The sequence below is a fragment of the Protopterus annectens genome, chromosome 1.part2, assembly GCF_019279795.1.
Source record: "Protopterus annectens isolate FY-2018-M chromosome 1.part2, PAN1.0, whole genome shotgun sequence".
In the NCBI taxonomy this organism is placed as follows: Eukaryota; Metazoa; Chordata; order Ceratodontiformes; family Protopteridae; genus Protopterus; species Protopterus annectens.
In genome coordinates this window covers 176,461,146-176,479,966 of record NC_056727.1, presented here as the reverse complement: position 1 = coordinate 176,479,966, position 18,821 = coordinate 176,461,146, and the positions used below count along the sequence as shown (strand labels likewise).

At 40.3% G+C, this 18,821-nt stretch overlaps 1 protein-coding gene across 1 annotated transcript in view; it reads right to left on the bottom strand.

Annotated features, from left to right (window-relative positions):
- LOC122788408 (putative deoxyribonuclease tatdn3) overlaps positions 1–18,821 on the bottom strand; it is a 546,534-nt gene that overhangs the window by 334,613 nt on the left and 193,100 nt on the right. Inside the window, exon 3 of the mRNA XM_044055482.1 lies at positions 10,717–10,790. Coding sequence (XP_043911417.1) covers positions 10,717–10,790 — 74 coding nt within the window. The remainder of the gene's footprint in view (positions 1–10,716; positions 10,791–18,821) is intronic.

The window sequence follows — 18,821 nt, the reverse complement described above, 5'->3', positions numbered from 1 at the left end:
CTCATGTTTGTGTGATACTGGCTTAGGAATTGATTATCAAAACTGAAAACTCATTCTTTGATTCAATCAAAAGTTCTTCTCATACAAGTGTTTATACAGGTGCCTCCTTGTATATAGTGTATATATTATTTTTTACTAATGTATGTTATAATAATAACATAACCATGTACCACTATTACTCTGTATACTCACTAGAGAATAGTATGTATCCTCTGAAAACGTATGTATGCAGTCTGTTTATACTGTCATTTGTTATACTCTGTACTCAAGTTGTGTCTGAAAAGGGTCAGTAGATTAGTTCACTTACCCAGCAAACAAATTGCAAAATAAGTAAAATAAAATCAAGGCTTCCTTGTCATTACAGTTCAACAGCCAGAATATTAACATATGAGGACTGATTCTCTTTGGATGGTGCCCTTTGTAAATGGTACACCCATTTTATAGTTATATTGATGATGATACCAAATGCTATTGTAAAGAAAGCTATCATGTGTGTGCCCTCTGTCTACTTTTTTTTAGTCTTGCTTGTCTTAAATTATTGTGATGTTGCCTGTTATTAAGATCATCTGCTTTGAAAGAAGCTTCTTGATATTTAATGATTTTCCATTCTGTACCACCTATATTCATTGCACTAAGGAAGGTGGCCAACTCAGTGAATATTGTCTTGGGTGTCCAAGCCTAGATTTCCTCTTTATTCGTAACTAATATAGCTTTGATTCCTGAAGATTTTTCTGAAACTTTGCTAATTAGCCTAGTGGGAGTTATACCCCTCAATTGTCCAGATTTTCACAGAATGTCCAGAATTTTGCCTCATATTTTTGGTTTCTTTCTCTTAATATCTGTGCTTTCCTGGCTAATCATTGAGGATTGAATCCCATAAATAATAACAGACATTTGAGTTATAGACTTCATATCTTCCAGAAAATACATGCCAATGCAAAATCTGTTACTCTAGCAACTTTATAAGTTTATAAGAGCAATAATTAAAACATGTCCCTACTTTTTTAGCCTTTGTACCTCCATTGCTTTTGTATTTGCCCACATTTCTTGCATTAAGAAGTTGAGAGGTATGATAGGAGTATCCAGTCTTAAAAGCAAAGTACCTTGCTAAGGTAAGGAAAAACAGCTCCTGTACTTTTCAAAATAAAGCACCAAACCAGGCATGTCCAGGGTCAGCTTCCGGTGATTTCTCCTGTCCACCTGGTGAATCTGGGCATACTGGGGCAATGCAGCAATTGCCTCATGTACACAGACAACCCTCTCCTCCTACCACCCAACACTATAACCTGTGAGAGATGCACTTACATAGCCAAACTGGAAGCAAAGCTCTCTCCACCCAAGATTGTGCTAGACAGTCAAGAGGAGAAGGTTAACACCCACACTACACCTCAAGCAACACATAGCCCTTCCAAACTCACACCACCAACACCCACACATAGCAACACTAAATCCACATATGCGGAGGCCCTTAACTGTAACCTGCCCAAGTAACAAGGACCTCCGAAGCTGAAACACAAACAAACACCAATCACAACCAAAGTGTCACATAGCTCACAACACCAGTGTGCCACCCACCAACAGCCCTTAAGGCAAGACAACGTACCTAACACTTTAGTCATAGGTGACTCTATAGTCAGGCACACTGATATCCCACTCACCAGGCTGAACAAGGAGAAAATTACAGTCAGCTGCCTGTTGGGTGCCAGGATCCTCCGCATAACTCATGCACTCAAGTCACTCCACAACAAGTACAAATATGACTTTGTCATTGTCCATGTTGGAGTGAATGACTTGAGACGTACCTCCCTGGACTACATGAAAAGAGACATGGAAGAGCTCTCAGATCATGTGGCCCAGGCAGGTATGACCTTAGCCCTGAGTAGCATTCTGCCTTCGCCCAGAATGATGCCACAATATAAGGACAAAATGATTGACTTCAACAATTGGCTAAGCTTCTGGTGTCATTCAAAGGGGATCCAGTATCTGTCTGCCTGGGACGACATGATTGACAGACCACGATGTTTTGCCAGAGATGGTTCGTACCTGTTGCCCCTGGGATTCAGGTTACTGGCTAACGCTCTTGTCACCCCTATAGAGCCTTTTTTAGGCAAAGTTCAAAGGACAAAACCACCACCGTAACAGGTACAAGCATGCAAAATCTGAAGGTAATGCTACTCAATGCTAGAAGTATAAACCTCAAAATGCACTCTCTCGAGGCACTCCTAAAAATGGAGAACATCAATATATGTGCAGTAACTGAGACCTGGTTCAAGGCTCCAGAGAGCACCTCTGCAATACCAGGCTACAACTCTTACCACACTTTTCGGCCACCAAACCAGGATCAAAACTCTAAAGGTGGAGGAGTGTCCATATTCATCAAGGATATTCACACCACCAGGTTAGTTGTCCAACACAATGCGTCTGAAATTCTTCAGGTGCAACTAACACTAGGTAAGACTGCAATCCAAATTGTAGCTTGCTACAGATCCCCTACCATGCCCCAAGATCCTCACTACACCTTTCTAAACATACTGGAAAATATTAATATACAACCAAACACCCTAATACTGGGTGATTTCAAGTACCCTGCCATTAACTGGGAAAACTACTCGTGTACCAACACCTTTGCCCAACGGTTCTTGGAATTTATAAATTCCAATGCCCTGGATCAACTAATCCATAGTCCCACCAGGAGCTCCAATATCCTAGACCTGGTCATTACCAACATGGAAAATCGATGCTCCACACCTATGGTTACCCCCTCGTTGGTCAGATCAGACCATAAGCTAATCACCCTTAACATCCACATCCCAACCCCACCCCCCCCAGTAAGGAAACCTCCATAAAAAACTTCTCCAAAGCCAACTTCATGCTACTCAAGTCAGAAGTTACAAACTTCATGACACCCATGCAGACGGGAACTGAAAGATCGACTGCTGAGTCCTACACTAAGGCACTGTACGAGCACATCCACTCATGCATGAATCGTGCCATCCCAACTAGAACCAATATGCTTTCCCCCAAAAAAAGGAAGCCAATCTGGTGGTCCCCTGCCATAAACAAACTTTACAACAAAATGAAGAAACTGTTGCAGCCTCAGTAAGAAGCTGAGATCCCTCATAAAATCTTCCAAAGCTAGTTACGAAAATAAAATTGGCAAAGATTCCAAAGACAACCACAAGGCATTCTATAACTATGTCAAGAATCTAAATGGCAATGCTCAGATCTGTTCTGAGCTAGAACAGAATGGCATTAAATATACTGATCCCAAGGATATTGCCAATATCCTGGCAGATCGATTTAGTGCCAGCTTCACCCCCTTCTCACCTCCTAAATGGCCCATTTCAATACTGGAAGATTGCCAAATTTCGGTAATAACGGCCACACAGGTAAAAAAAGCACTCTCCAAAGCTAAGAATACAGCATCCATGGGACCAAATGACATCCCAGGCTGTGTACTACACAAACTACAAAATGAACTGGCACCTCACCTAAGTGTCATGTTTAATCATACCCTCACTTCAGGCTTCGTGCCCACTGTGTGGCGCACAGCTGCAATTATCCCACTCCACAAGGGGGATCCACCTTGGATCCCGGGAACTACCGCTCCATCAGTCTGACGAGCCTGATCTGCAAGGCCATGGAACGTATTATCATGGAACTTATAAACAAAGACATTGGCAACCTTCAAACACTGGACCCCACCCAGTTTGGGTTTGTGAAGGGCTGATCTTGTCTCCAGAACCTGACTGACTTCTTCAAATCAGTCTCCAGAGCCGTGGACAAGGGTAAGGCAGTCCACACAGCCTATTTGGACCTCGCCAAGGCCTTTGACACCATCCCCCACTCTGGAATCATAGATAAACTTACTAAGCTGGGCATTAATCACTACGTCACTCGATGGGTTGCCAACTGGCTTACTGATAGAACCCATACTATAAAAGTAGCTGACTCCAAATCTAGCTCCAGACAAGTGGGGTACCTCAGGGTTCAGTCCTGGGACCTCTCTTGTTTGGCATCTACTTCTCTGAAGTACAGGCCAACAGTAAGGGACTCTGGCTAACAAAGTTTGCAGATGACTGTAAACCCAGAGCCATTAATGAATCCCCAAATTATGTGGATACTCTACAAAAGGGCCTTACAGAAACAGATGCTTGGTGCCAGAGCCATGGGCACAAGCTCAATGCCAAGAAATGTATAGTTATCCCCTTTGGGAAAAAAACATGTACCCGTGAATTACCACATAGGTGGCAGTACACTAAACACCGAAAGTGTGATAAGAGACTTAGGGACACAGGTGGACAGTGGTCACACCTTCAATAACCACATTACCACAGCAGTCAGGAAATCCTTCTATGTGGCACACCTCATAACTAAGGGCTTTTCCTCCAGAAAAAAAGGAGGTCATCGTCTCACTGTACTCATCCCTCATTAAACCCATTACAGAATACAACGCCCCATTTGGTATGTACCTCTCAAGACATCTGCAACTGGAAAGACCACAGAAATACCTCACTAAAAGTATCACAGGCCTAAAGCAGATGCCCTATGTTGACCGCCTTAAAAAACTCCAGCTATACACTGTCGCATATCGTCTACTCCGAGGCAATCTCTGCTTAACATACAAGGTCATGTCAAACCCAGAGCTGTTGGACATGCTACACTTAAAGAAATCCCAATCCCTCAGAGCCACACGCTCCAGGGATCTAAACCTTGTCATCACAATAAACAAAACATGCTGGAGGGATAGGTTCCTGACCCAGAGACTCCCCAGACTCAGGAATAGACTGTCCATACATGTCAAGCAGAGCGCCTCTTTGGCCCTCTTCGAAAGGAACCTTGATGATTGGATGGGAAAAAGGAAATTCACCCCGGGATCACGTCAATCGCCCCGCTAGACAAGAGTCCAGGGAAGTAAATAGTGTGGGAAGAAATAGCCAGGGAATTGTTATGGCTAGGCTTGTATAGGCTCTATTGCCGATATCCTAGTACCAACCTATGAACATGATAGACCATTTCCTTTGTGAAGGGGCATGAAAAATGTTCTATATAGGGTTGTAATCCACCTGAGTTAAATGGGAAAGTGCTGAGGGAAGTTAAAAACGATGCAAATTTGGATTATTGTGAATAAAAAGTGGGGGGCTGTAAATGTAACAAACACAGTGGATATAAAAAGTGTACATACCCCTGCTAAAATGCCAGGTTTTTGTGATATAAAAAAATGAGACCACAATAAATCATTTCAAAACTTTTCCCACCTTTAATGTGACCTATAACCTGTACAATTCAATTGAAAAACAAGTCTGATAAAGGGAAAAATATAAAAAAAAAATAAGTACAATAAGCTGGTTGCATAAGTGTGAACACTGAAACTAATACTTTGCTGAAGCGCCTTTTGATTTAATTACAGCATTCAGTCTTCTTGGGTAGGAGTCTATCAGCATGGCACATTTTGACTTGGCAATATTTGCCCACTCTTCCTTGCAAAAGTGCTCCAAATCTGTTAGATTGCGAGGGCATCTCTTGTGCACAGCCCTCTTCAGGACACCTCGCAGATTTTCTATTGGATTTAGTTCTGGGCTCTGGCTGGGCCATTCCAAAACTTTAATTTTCTTCTTGTGAAGCCACTCTTTTGTTGATTTGGATGTATGCTTGGGGTCACTGTCGTGCTGAAAGGTGAAATTCCTCTTCATCTTCAGCTTTCTAGCAAACGCCTGAAGTTTTTGGGCCAAAAGTGATTGGTATTTGGAACTGTTCATAACTCCCTCCACCTTGACTAAAGCCCCAATTCCAATTGAAGAAAAGCAATCCCAATGCATTAAACTGCCACCACCATGCTTCACATGGGGATGGTGTTCTTTTGGTGATGCGAAGTGTTGTGTTTGCGCCAAAAGTACCTTTTGGAATTGTGGCCAAAAAGTTCAACCTTGGTCTCATCAGACCATAACACATTTTCCCACATGCTTTTGGGAGACTTGATGTATTGTTTTGCAAATTTTAGCTGGTCCTGGATGTTTTTCTGTGTAAGAAAAGGCTTCCATCTTGCAACCCTACCCCATAGTTCAGACATTTGGAGAATACAGGAGATTGTTGTCATATGTAGTACACAACCAGGACTTGCCAGAAATTCCTGCAGCTCCTTCAGTGTTGCTGTAGGTCTCTTAGCAGCCTCCCTGACCAGTTTTCATCTTGTCTTTTCATTAATTTTGGAGGGATGTCCAGTTTTATGCAATGTCACTGTTGCCCCATGTTTTCTCCACTTTTTGATGACTGTCTTCACTGTGTTCCATGGTATATCCAATGCTGTGGTAATTTTTTTTTGTACCCTTCTCCTGACTGATACCCTTCAACATGAGATCCCTTTGGTGCTTTGTAAGCTCTCTGCGAACCATGGCCTTTGCTGTAGCAGGCAACTGAGTAAATGTCAGGAAACTCCTACTAGGACAGTTGAACATTATTTGGGGTTAATCAGAGCCTCTTAACTTGATGGCAGGTGTGTACCCATGAAGACTGAATGCTGTCATTAAATCAAAAGGTGCTTCAACAAAGTATTAGTTTAAGGGTCTGCACACTTGTGCAACCAGCTTACTGTATGTTTTTTATTTTTTTATATTTCCCCCTAACAGATTTGTTTGTTTTTCAATTGAATTGTACAGATTATCGGTCACATTAAAGGTGGGAAAAGTTTTGAAATTATTTATTGTGGTCTCATTTTTTTACATCACAAAAACCTGGCATTTTAACAGAGGTATGTACACTTTTTATATCCACTGTATACACACCTTGTGTGCATACATGCGAGCATGCATCTGTTTACAGTAGATAAAATCAGTTGAGTGGGACACAGAAAGGAATGAAGATGTGCACAAACAGTGAATCTCAATTATATAACTTGTAGATATGCAAAGTGCAGCATGCTGCTTGCACTTTAGTTTAATTACAGTATCAATATATTTTAAAGTTCATTACATTATTTAATGGTGCACCACCTTGATCACGCCTTGCACATACATCATTTGTTCCAGCAGCTACACAGTACTATGTATGTTAGGGTACCATATCCACCATAACAAATGCAAGCCATGCAGAACAAGACCACAGTTCCTGGTACGCAGATATGCACATATGGGCAACAAGATTCATAAAGGTTCCTGCCCCATTGTTCATGCACACTCAGCATTCATTTGCATCTCATTAGTGATAGGGGAGACAGAGTATGATCCCTTTACATCTTCTGAGGAATCCATGTATTCAAGACAACCATACTGAGCAAATTGTAAGCTGTAAATAGCCGTGTGTAAGAATGCCCAGTAAATACAATATATCTCTGCTGAATTTTAATAAAAATATTTAAGAACCTGAGGCCTTGAATAAACAAGTGCCATATTATCTTTAACATTCATTTGTCCTATCACCAACTCAAAATGCTAGAACTTTAGTTAAATGAGTTATAGGAATACTTTTAAAATGCAGCATCACCCCACTTCCATGCTGCCCTGAACTGCTGGTACAAGAATATGGAGAGCTTGTAATGACGTTACAACCCACAATCTTCTAACTGTCTAGCATCAAAAACTTGTCTGCAATATGATTAAACACTGGCAATTTATTAAAGTCCTCAGCTAATGTCATTTCCACTGACTTTCAGGGTGTGCAGATGACACTAATTAACAAACTGACAGCTAAAATTTAAATGCAGTAAAACTGCAATTAAAAGGAAAATGTAACCCGTAAGTCCACACCAATAATATTACATTGTAACGTATTAAACCATATGAAAAACTGTTCTTGAATATAAAATGTAAACTACAGTTCTCTGACCTTGCTGATGGTGTTTTCTTAAAGGAATACTGGTGTCTTCAACAACACTGACATCATGCTACTGTATAAAAATGATCTTTACTGATAAATTTTATATCTGACATGCTGCCAAGCACCGCCTTAACTTTCCAGACTCTTTCATAATGCTTTTCCCTGGTAAAGGATGGCTATTGCAATTACACAAAGTAGCCCTGTGAAACAAGACTAGAGTGTATTACTATCCAATTGTGTATTCTTGAGTAGCAACCAATCTTCTTTACCAATGTAAATTTATATAAACCACTCAAGCTATGCTTTCTTGTAGTAAAGCACTGGGAAAGAGCTCTGCTAGTCAAAACAGCATTAACCAGAAGCACCGAAAATAGAATTTAAAAGTAATTTCTAATGATCTCAGGTCTATCTAGAGCCACATAATAGGTAGAGACCCATTTTTATCTAACTATCTGACGTTTATTTTTTAAAGACCATAAAACTGCTTCAATTTTTTCTGCAGTACATGAGCCTGCATATTACACTCTGAAACAGGAAAAAGACAAGCTTGTTATGCTCCTCTGATGCTCTAGACTCCCCCTATAGTATACACAGTAGCAAGAAGGTTAAACAACTTTGAACACTATAAAACACTTTTTGCAGCCACATAATGTAAGGCAGATGGAAGTGGTCATCGACTTTTAAAACTTTACATCCTTCAGAGGTACACTTAGCATCAGCCAGTGTTTCTATGGTAATAATAAAACACACTGCACACCTACATGTTTTTTTTTTGTACAACGTAACACATGGGAACAGCTGTCGCTTCATATACTACAGACCACCCATATCAGACCACTCATATCATAATAAACTAAGTGTCCTTGAATTTTCAAGATTCATCTCTCAAGCTTTGCTCTCAAAATGAATTTCTTGACATCCAAGTCTTGAGCAAATAACATACAGGATTATGATCGAATCACCAATCATAACCTGTTTATTATGTACTGAAGACATGGATGAAAACAAATTCACTCAAAAGGTGGATTTCTTGGCATCCATGTCAAGAACACGTAACAAAGAATTATGATCAGCATCCCAACCATAATTCTTTGGAGTGCATGGAACTTTACCTGCTCTATGTACTACTAGTAACAAACAAAAAAAACAAAAAACACTAAGCGTTTTGATGTAAAGCAGTTAGGGGGTGCTGTCAGAAAGGCAGTGTAACACTTTCTGTTACATTTACACTTGCCTTTCATGGCTCCCACAGGTCCAGATTTTTTCTGACTGTCCAGATTTTTTCCTCATTTGTTTGGTCTGTTCCTCATAAAGTCTATGGTTAACCATTTCATGAAAGACTGAATAGTGGCATACATTCGAGTTTCAGAGTTCGTTCCTACTAGAAAAAAAAAACACTTCTGGCAAACACATACTGTTATTCTAGCAACTTTCTAAGTTTGTAAGAGGAAGGGTCATGTTATCCCTTCGCACAGCAGTACTAACGGATTTGACTGCCTAGTGCTAGACCAGACCTTAACAACTTACATAGGGATGCTTAACAATTGTTAAAGTCAAGTCTTGTACCACTTTAATGTTTAATTGATTTGTCTTTTTATGAATTTCAGAGTGTAATCACTATGCTCCATGCACTACATGTTTGTTATGATCACAGACTCAGTCATAATCCTCTGTATTCAAAACTAATTAGCTGAAATGCATAATATGTGACAGACTCAGGCTGTTGTGACACTCCCTTCCTAAGAATGGCTACTTAGGAAATAATGTTGGCACTACTGATGATTAATCATAGTTACTGACAGTTAAGGAACATGAGATGAAAAGTCTTAAGACAAATCTAAAGGACATAAATCACTGAAATATACAAACATCCAATTTACCTTAATTATTTTTTTTCCAAAGTTTTCATACTTGTCTATATTCTAAGTCAAAAGTCATAGCTTTAGAAAGGGTGGGGAGAAGGGGTTGGCTGCCCCAAGTATTAACCTGCAGAATACTCCATAACAGTCTGATAGTTTGTAAGCTGGACAGTTTGTAAATGATCATCCTGCTCTTTTCTTTCACAGATAAAATTATTTGTTAGGTCGATACATAACTTGTTACTACCTTAAAAAAAGAAAGAAAAAAAAAACAGCATGACAGTTTACAAACTGTCATTAAGCTATAGTGGACATGCCAAACCGCTGTGTTGTTTGGGGTCATATCTTTCAACCTACAGACACTGAAATCAGTAACAAAGGCCCATGAAAGTAGGTACATTCACCCAGAAAAATTATGACATCTAATTAGCATATAATCTGAATATCAAATAGCACATAACTCTTTCTACTTCCAATAGGAATTTGAGATTCTACTCAGAAACATTTAAAAACAGTCTGTGACAAAAATGATAGAAAAATATAAGCACATTACCAAAGAGACATGAGATGAGATTCAGAAAATTGCCAGAAGGGGTAAACCAAGCTTGAAAATAGAGACCTCATTCCACAAACAGGTGCATGATGAGCAGGGGTACAACAGGCTTAAAAATAAGTACATTCCTTCAAAAGAGGGACAGTTAAGAGGTCTGCTTGGGGCACCAAAGAGTCTCACAACAGCTCTGTTAACAATCTTGTTTCTTTTTTTATTCTATGAACACATAATATTAAAGCAGAAAAGAAAACAACTTCAGGGGACTTGGTCTATAATTCACAGAACTTAAAAGACAGCTTAGTACCAACCAACTTCACAAAAAGCTTCTGATCATTTTTCTCAGGAATCCAAATGATGTGATCCTATTTTATCTCAAGTCACAGCACAATCCATGCTTCTCTCTTTTTAAATACAGCACTGAACTGTCTAAAAACAAGCAAACCATCAACTGTGATGTTTTAATTTCAAATGTGAGAAACTGGTGCAACAAACCTGCTAGAAAGTGCAATAACTCTTTCAAACTCATTTCCATTTTCAGTCACTGCGACAAGAGCTTTAACACCGGCCTGAAACAAAACAAAAAAAAAAAAACGGTTTAATTTTCAGAAGCATTTCACACTGATGCAGATGTTTAATTGTTTAGGTTGTACAAATGTCTAGTACTCAAGAAAAACAAACAGTACCAGGCGACACACACTCAGTGATATCAGGTCACTTATGTAGTACACCCTGTTTCAAAAGAATTGACAAGTGCTAACCTGCAATACTGGCAAATGTTTTACAGTTAGTATACAAAGACAGAGGACAATAAAAAGAGGGATGGTAGAAGGTGCAAGGTAGGGGTGATTTTAAGTCTTTGTCAACAATCAACAGTGCAACAAACCAATCATTACCAGCTGTTGAAGAAAGTAAAATGGTGCAGCACTGCTTTACTAGTGAGGACAAAGAGGAGGACTAACTGTAAATATCCATTTAGTAACCACAATCTATAAGCAGATGGAATGTCAGCTTCAGTCAAAACCAGGTAGATGTTTGCAGATTTGTTCTAAATAACACTTTATAAAAACACTAATTTATATAACTTTACATACTCCATGTGCCACATTCCTAACTATCAGCAGCACAGAGTTATGAGTCAAAGAAAAAAAAAATTACCATAGCAGTCTGAGGAACTGTTGTGCATGTCCAAACTCAATATGTGACAATGAAGAGTAGGACAGTTGGGAGCACAGGCTGGGAATTGGTGTAATGATTACAGTGTTTACCTCACAGTGAGTGGAAACATGGTTTTGACTCTCATATTTGAAAGGGAAACTGACAATTAAAATGGCCCACTAGGGCAGCTAGCCTAGTACTTAGGTTCATAGGTTCATACTAGGCTATCTGCCCTAGGGCATTTATAAGCCTAGCCAGAGTGTGTTTGGCTTTCGCCACCCATTTTAAATTAATTTTGCTATGCCCTTTTTCGAGGTTAGTATACTGTGCCTCTGTCTAACAGTGACACAGAAGTGATACCCGGGGTAAACCTACGATCTCCCATCCACTCATCAAGATTCCTCTTGAAGAGAGTCAATGAGGGACTCTGCCTAACCTGGACTGGGATTTTATTCCAGAGTGAAGGGAGCCTCTGGGTTATGAATCTGTCCCTCCAGCATGTCCTATTGATTTCAGTGCTAAGGTTCAAGTCTCTCAAGCGCGTAGCTCGATGGGATTTGGATTTTCTGAGGTGCAGCATGTCCATTAATTCCGGGTTGGACATGGCTTTATAAGGCAGGCACAGATCGCCTCTGAGCAGGCGGTATGCCACTGAGTAGAGCTGGAATTTCTTTAACCGGACAGCATATGGCATCTGTTTGAGCCCTTTGATCCTCTTGGTGAGGTACTTTTGGGTCTTTCCAGTTGCTGCAGGTGTCTGGTAAGGTACATCCCAAAAGGGGCATTGTACTCAATTATGGGCCTGATGAGGGATGAGTAAAGAGGCACAATGACCTCCCCTGATCTAGATGTGAATCCCTTCATGATTAGGTGGGCTATATAAAATGCTTTTCTAACCCCTTTGGCCACGTGGTTGTCAAATGAGAGATTGCTATCAACTTGGGTCCCCAGGTCCCTAATTACTTCTTCTGTACTTAATGGATTACCACCTATGTGGTAATTTGTGAGCACTTTGTTTTTGCCAAAGGGGATGACTATACACTTTTTGGCGTTTAGCTTGAGGCCATGGCTCTGGCACCAGTTGTCTGTTTCTATGAGGCCCTTTTGGAGGATGCTTGTGTTGGCTGGAGAGTCGATTATGGCGCCCAGTTTGCAGTCATCTGCGAACTTGGTCAGCCACAGTCCTTCCGTGTTGGCCTGTACCTCCGAGAAATATATACCGAACAAGAGAGGTCGCAGGACTGAGCCTTGTGGGATGCCACTTGTAACTGGGTTGGAGTCTGACATGGCTCCAGCAATTCTAACCATGTGGGTTCTGTCCTTGAGCCAGTTTGCAACCCATCTAGTGACATAGGGGTTTATATTTAAGCTGGTGAGCTGATCTATAATGCCTGAGTGGGGTATTGTATCGAAGGCTTTTGCGAGGTCCAGGTAGGCTGTGTGGACCACCTTCCCCTCGTCAATGGCCTTGGTGACTGTTTCAAAGAAATCGACCAGGTTTAAGAGGCAGGATCTGCCCTTAACAAAGCCGAACTGGGTAGGATCCAGTGTCTGTAGGTCCCCAATATCTTTATTTATGAGGTCCATGATGATCCTTTCCATAGTTTTGCAGACCAAGCTAGTCAGTCTACTTCCATCCTCCATCAGAATCTGTGAGATCTGCTCACCATCATCACTAATCCCACCCATTTTCCCTTGCTTGCGCCATGAAGCACTTGAGCTGCTAATCAAACTTTGGTTGCCTAGGTCATAGTCAAGGCTTTACAGCTCTACTCTGTCCATGAGGCATGCTTTAGAAATGTTTCTATGCAAACTGCTTTGGAAAGTGCCACATCTGTTGCTAGCAGTTAAAAACAGCATTTAGGAAAGCATTGAAGAATGAACTGGGGGAAGCCATAATGAAACTAAAACAGCTATGTTGAAAGTATTAAGATGGTCATGTCATCCTTCCCCGCATCACAATTGTTGACTGTAAAGTTCTACACAGGTGTTGCTACATGCCTACTGACCTGTCTCATTAAATGCCCTACCTACCCTGTTTTATACCAGTCCTTTCCACATGTGATAGAAGTGTCTTGATCTATGTGTTTTTATTCTTGCTCACAATATTGCAGTGCTACGGAATACACAGATAGCACCATGGGAATGTGATGAGCAATTCTCTGAGGAAATTACAGGAGACAGGCAGTCTTAGTGCCTGTAGCACAAAGTTCTACAAGTTACTAATTATGGACCATTTCAATTAGTGTTGATGGGTAGAAGGTAGTGCGTGATATAGTTTGCAGGTGTACACAGCACTGCAATATTGTGAGCAAGAATAAAAACACATAGAACAAGACACTTCTATCACATGTGGAAAGGACTGTTGCCTCCTGAACAGTCTACAACATGACCTATCAAGACCATCTGAGGCACTCTTCAACTATAGCCTTGAAACTGGCTGTGTTCCAGGTGCATGGAAGACTGCAACAGTCATTCCTTTCCACAAGGACAGACCATCAACCAACTTAGGGAATTACAAACCCATCAGTCTAACAAGTCTATTATGCAAAGCCATGGAATGAATTATCATGAAAATGATAAACAAGGGCTTTGCCAGTCTACAGACACTGGCCCCATCCCAAATTGGCTTTGGTAAGGGAAGGTCATGCCTACCTAATTTGGTAGATGTGTTTAGGAGGGTCACCAAGGCAATGGATAATGGTAAACAGTGTATACTGCATATCTTGACCTGGCTAAGGCATTTGATACAATACCCCACTCAGGCACTGTTGACAAGCTCTCTGAGCGAGACCTAAATCCTTACATAACTCAATGGATTGCCAAGCTGGCTCACAGGCAGGACCCAAGAAGTCAGGATCTGTGAGACCACCTCTATTAAGACGCCAGTCAACAGCAGAATACCACAGGGCTCCTGTTTGGCATCTACTTCTCAGAAGTCAAGGCTAACGTTCAGGGCCTCCGACTCACCAAGTTCACAGCTGAGTTTAAATTGGGAGGTATTAAAGATTCACCCAAGACAGCAACATCTTGCAAGTGAATTTAACACAGATAAATGACTGGTGCCAAAGCCATGGCCTAAAACTCAATGCCAAAAATTCCATTATAACGCCCTTTGGGAAGCAGTCAACCCAAGTTATTTACTCCACTGATAAAACACCTCTAACAGTCGACCCAGTAGTAATGGATCTGGGAACAAATGTAGACAGTGATCTGGCCTTTAACCAAAGCATAGCTAAGATAATAAGAAAATCATTCTATGTCACCCAACTTATAGGTAAGGGTATGGCATCAAGGTCCAAGGACTTTATAGTACTACTCTACTCAGCTCTTATCAGACCGAACATTGAATACAATGCCGTCTTTGGAACATATCTAACCAGACACTTTGTTAGAACACCCACAAATGTTTCTCACCGGGAGAATTCAAGGCATGGATACCATTCCCTACACTGATCAGCTAAAGGCTCTGTCTCTGTTCAGTCTCCTACAAGCTGCTGATAGGAGATCTTTGCCTGGCTTACAGAACTTCCTCAGACCTAGCTCTGTTGGATCTGTTGCACATGTGCAAAACAAACAACAACAGAAACACTAGATCCAGGGATCTTAACTTCTTTTGTGACATACACAGTACACGCTGAAGAGACAGATATGTGCCCCAAAACTTTCCCGCACTATGGAATCGACTCCCCATCCATGTAAATCAGTGTATGTCCATGACCCAATTCAAAAGGAACTTTGACAACTGGACAGGAAATCATAAATTTACCACTCACCAGTCTGGCCACCATTTCCCTCATGGACAGAGGCAGCAAATAAGAAACCCCCCCCCCCCAAATCCTTAGTTACCTGCCTATTCACAAAACCCCAGTACAGATGCCCATGATACTTGGGACTCAAGTGGTTTGGGATGCACAACTAGGCTTGTAAGGGCCACCAGTGGTTGCTAGCCTAGTAACAGCCTACGAAGCTATGCAACAGTCAGCCAGTTGAAAAGTAACCGTCATGACATGGGGAAATGAAATTTACTGGAAGTGAGACTGTGACAAATAACGGTCATGAGACAGGGATCAAAACTTTACTGGACATGAAGGAATTATAAATTTGCACATCAAATATGAAGAGAATGCACTTACTGGTTATGGTGGAAGGAAAGCTATAAGCGTTAGAAAATTCTTGCAACATGCTCCAAATACGCACCTGCCCTGACAGACTGCTGATTTTTTTCTTTTTACTTTTTATGTATAAAAATAGCCATGTTTCTTATGACTTACTTATTTTCTGTGTGATTCTCAAGAAGCTACTGCAGGTTGTTTATGAATAAATCTGCTTGCAGTAATGTGCCTTGGTGTCCAGAAGATTTATCTCAGATCAGTAGTTTCAGATTTACAAAGGGGATAGGGCCATAATACCAAACCTCAGAACTCTTTCCTCTGTGAGCAGCACTGATGTCTTGTTGGCTTGCTTCTCCATCAGATTCTGATAAATGCCAGCTCAGGGTCCTGGCAAATCCAGCAGGATTAGGGTTTAGAGATACCAGGTATATTTGTAAGTGTGCTTTGGCACATACCCGGCATTGGGAGAAGTTGAGTACTCACAAAAAGGGTCATGCTGCCACAGAGATAAGACAAATGCTAACACAGAAGACATTACTGAAAAAAAAAGTTTCCAAACATTGTGCTTCTCTAATGGAATGTACTCTAACTGTACCATGAACAGGTTTATTGTACATGGTAAAAGTCTGTCTATTAGGTCAGCTTTTTAGGCCAGGTCTGTTTAATGGCAAAAAAACCCAAAACTTATGAGTGAAAACAACTAATCCCACCTATATACCTTAGTACAGTAATAACACACCAAAAAGTTCAGTCGGAGGCAGAAACTGCAACCACACAAAATTTATTTGAAATAGATATTAATGCCAGCTTTAACTCAAATAAAAACATTTTCGGAGAAAGCTCTCTGACTTCTTCAGATAAAACAGATGTAACTCAAAAGACCATTAAAATACTAGTCACACGAGATGTTAAATGGGTTAATTGATGAGCAATCATCTATTAAAGCAGCAAGGTACAATATATACATGGGTTGTATTATAAACAAAACAGTTTGACTGCCATACCAACATAAAACAATACAAAATATAAAAATTGGTTGGTAATGTTTAAAAAGCAATAATATATAACAATTATTTAATGTTTAAAAACAATAAATAATAAACCCCAAACTAGCAAACTAGTTAAAAATGTTTCAAACTGAATAGGTCATAAACTTACATATTATATACACATTTATATAAATATATCTAGTTGTTGCGTCTTTCGGCTTTTCCCGGTTAGGGGTCGCCACAGCGGAACTCCGGTCCGCTAATGATTGGAAGTTGATTTTTATGTGCCAAGTTGCCAGCCCTGACGCACAACCTTCAACGAAGGTACGCCCATTCACGCATGTCTCCACGCAGAAGACGCTCTAGCTGAGAGTTGAACCGGACAGCGTCTTACTGTGAGGCGACAACGCTACCGCAGCACCACCACCGCAGACTCATATAAATATATCTAGTATACCATAAAAATGTATTTTGTGTATAAAAACATGTATTGCTGCCATACTCAAGCAAAAAATGTCCAGTGTATACATCATACCTATTTTGAATAAACATTGATAAAAAATATAAACATTAGAAAAAAACATGAGAAAAAAGAACAACATAAAGAGCCTGTACACATATATATAGTGTATGTACTTCACAACTTTGCTGCTCTTAGCTTAAGAAGTGGGACAATAGATATATTGTCGTTCAATCCTGGTGTCCTGTTGGCTTCCAATATTATTTTCCAATAGGTCTCTCTGTACTCCAATTTAGTTTCCCAAGGGCCATCCCTGGCTTCCCTAGGGAGGGTTTCCAAAACAAAAAACTAAAACTTTGCTCGGTTGCATACTAGAGTGTGTTTATATATAGTATTTGTAGAGTTTTGTTTTTGGATTTCATACATGTGCTCGTATATTCTACGTCTTAGGCGTCTCTCGGTTTCTCTGACGTAGAACCCCTCACATATCTGACACATAGCAATGTATACTAGCCCTTGTGTATTACAATTGGAGTAAGAGGATGCTGTAATACATCTATTCCTAGTTGGAATAAATATTTTCTCAGTTTGTGAAATGCTGTTACACTGTGAACAGGCCCCACACTTGAATGTGCCCTTGCGTTGGTTGGAAAATCCATTAACCAACCCTCCATGTTCAAGTATGGTTTTAATGTTGCTACCCTTCCGAAAAACAGTTTTCACTGGCTTCCCTTTAAGGTTGGGGAGATCGGTAAAATCACTAAAATTCTCCCATTGTTTTTCTACTATATTTCTGATAATGCCAGCATTAACTCTGTAATCTATAACGAAGGCTCTTTGTAGCCCTACTGATGTTTTTGGAACATTACTAGAACCCATTGAAGGATGTATATTCCCAATACCTAGAATGGGTTTATATTTGTTATTCCTACCTTCCATCATCTCATTCTGTATGTTGGTGATGAAATCATCTGGGTATCGTCTTTCCCGGAACATTTTGGTTAATTTTTGGCACTCTAAGATGTAATCATGTTCGTCAGATGTCATTTGGGATGTACAAACGAATTGCCCCTTGACTATCCCCTTCTTTTGATATAGGGGATGGGAACTAGTGTACTGGATGTAGGTATTGGAAAAGGGAGGCTTCCTGTATATAGTGGATTTGAAGTCTGTTTCATCAACATTTAAGGACACATCTAAGTAGTTGACTTGTTGTGTTGTAACCTGATGGGTTAACGTCAAGAAACTAGCACTTTGATTCAAATATATCATAACATCATGTAGTTGCCCTTGGGTCCGTGCCCAAAAAATGCAGATGTCGTCCAAAAATCTAGTGTATAGGATCCAATATTTGTTAAATTCACCGTCGGTAACATATTTTTTCTCCCATACAGAAAGGACAATGTCTGCATATGTGGGGGCACAATTGGCCCCCATGGCAACACCAGTTACTTGTTTAAAGTATTCTCCTAAGAAGTATAAAAAATTGTTATGTAAAATTAAATCAGCCAGTTCCAAACTTAAAAAGACATCATTGTCCGTAATACCTGGAGTACTTCGAAGTGCTTCTTCCAACCAGGCTAAGCCTGTTTCGTGAGGTATGGTGGAAAAAAGATCTACTACATCAACAGTGAGAAATCGTAAATTGGGGACATTTAATTCAGGTGTTATTTTACCTAGAAATTCCCAAGAGTCTTTTAATAAATACCTGTTTTTGCCCCAGATTTTTTTAGTTTCCAATCCAAAAATTTGGATAGGAAGGAAATCTTGGAACCCTCAGAAGCCACAATGGGTCTTAGGGGGGATTGCAGATATCCTTGTGAATTTTGGGTACCCCAAAAATAGAGGGTGCCCTAGGGGTTTTATTCTCCAAGTATA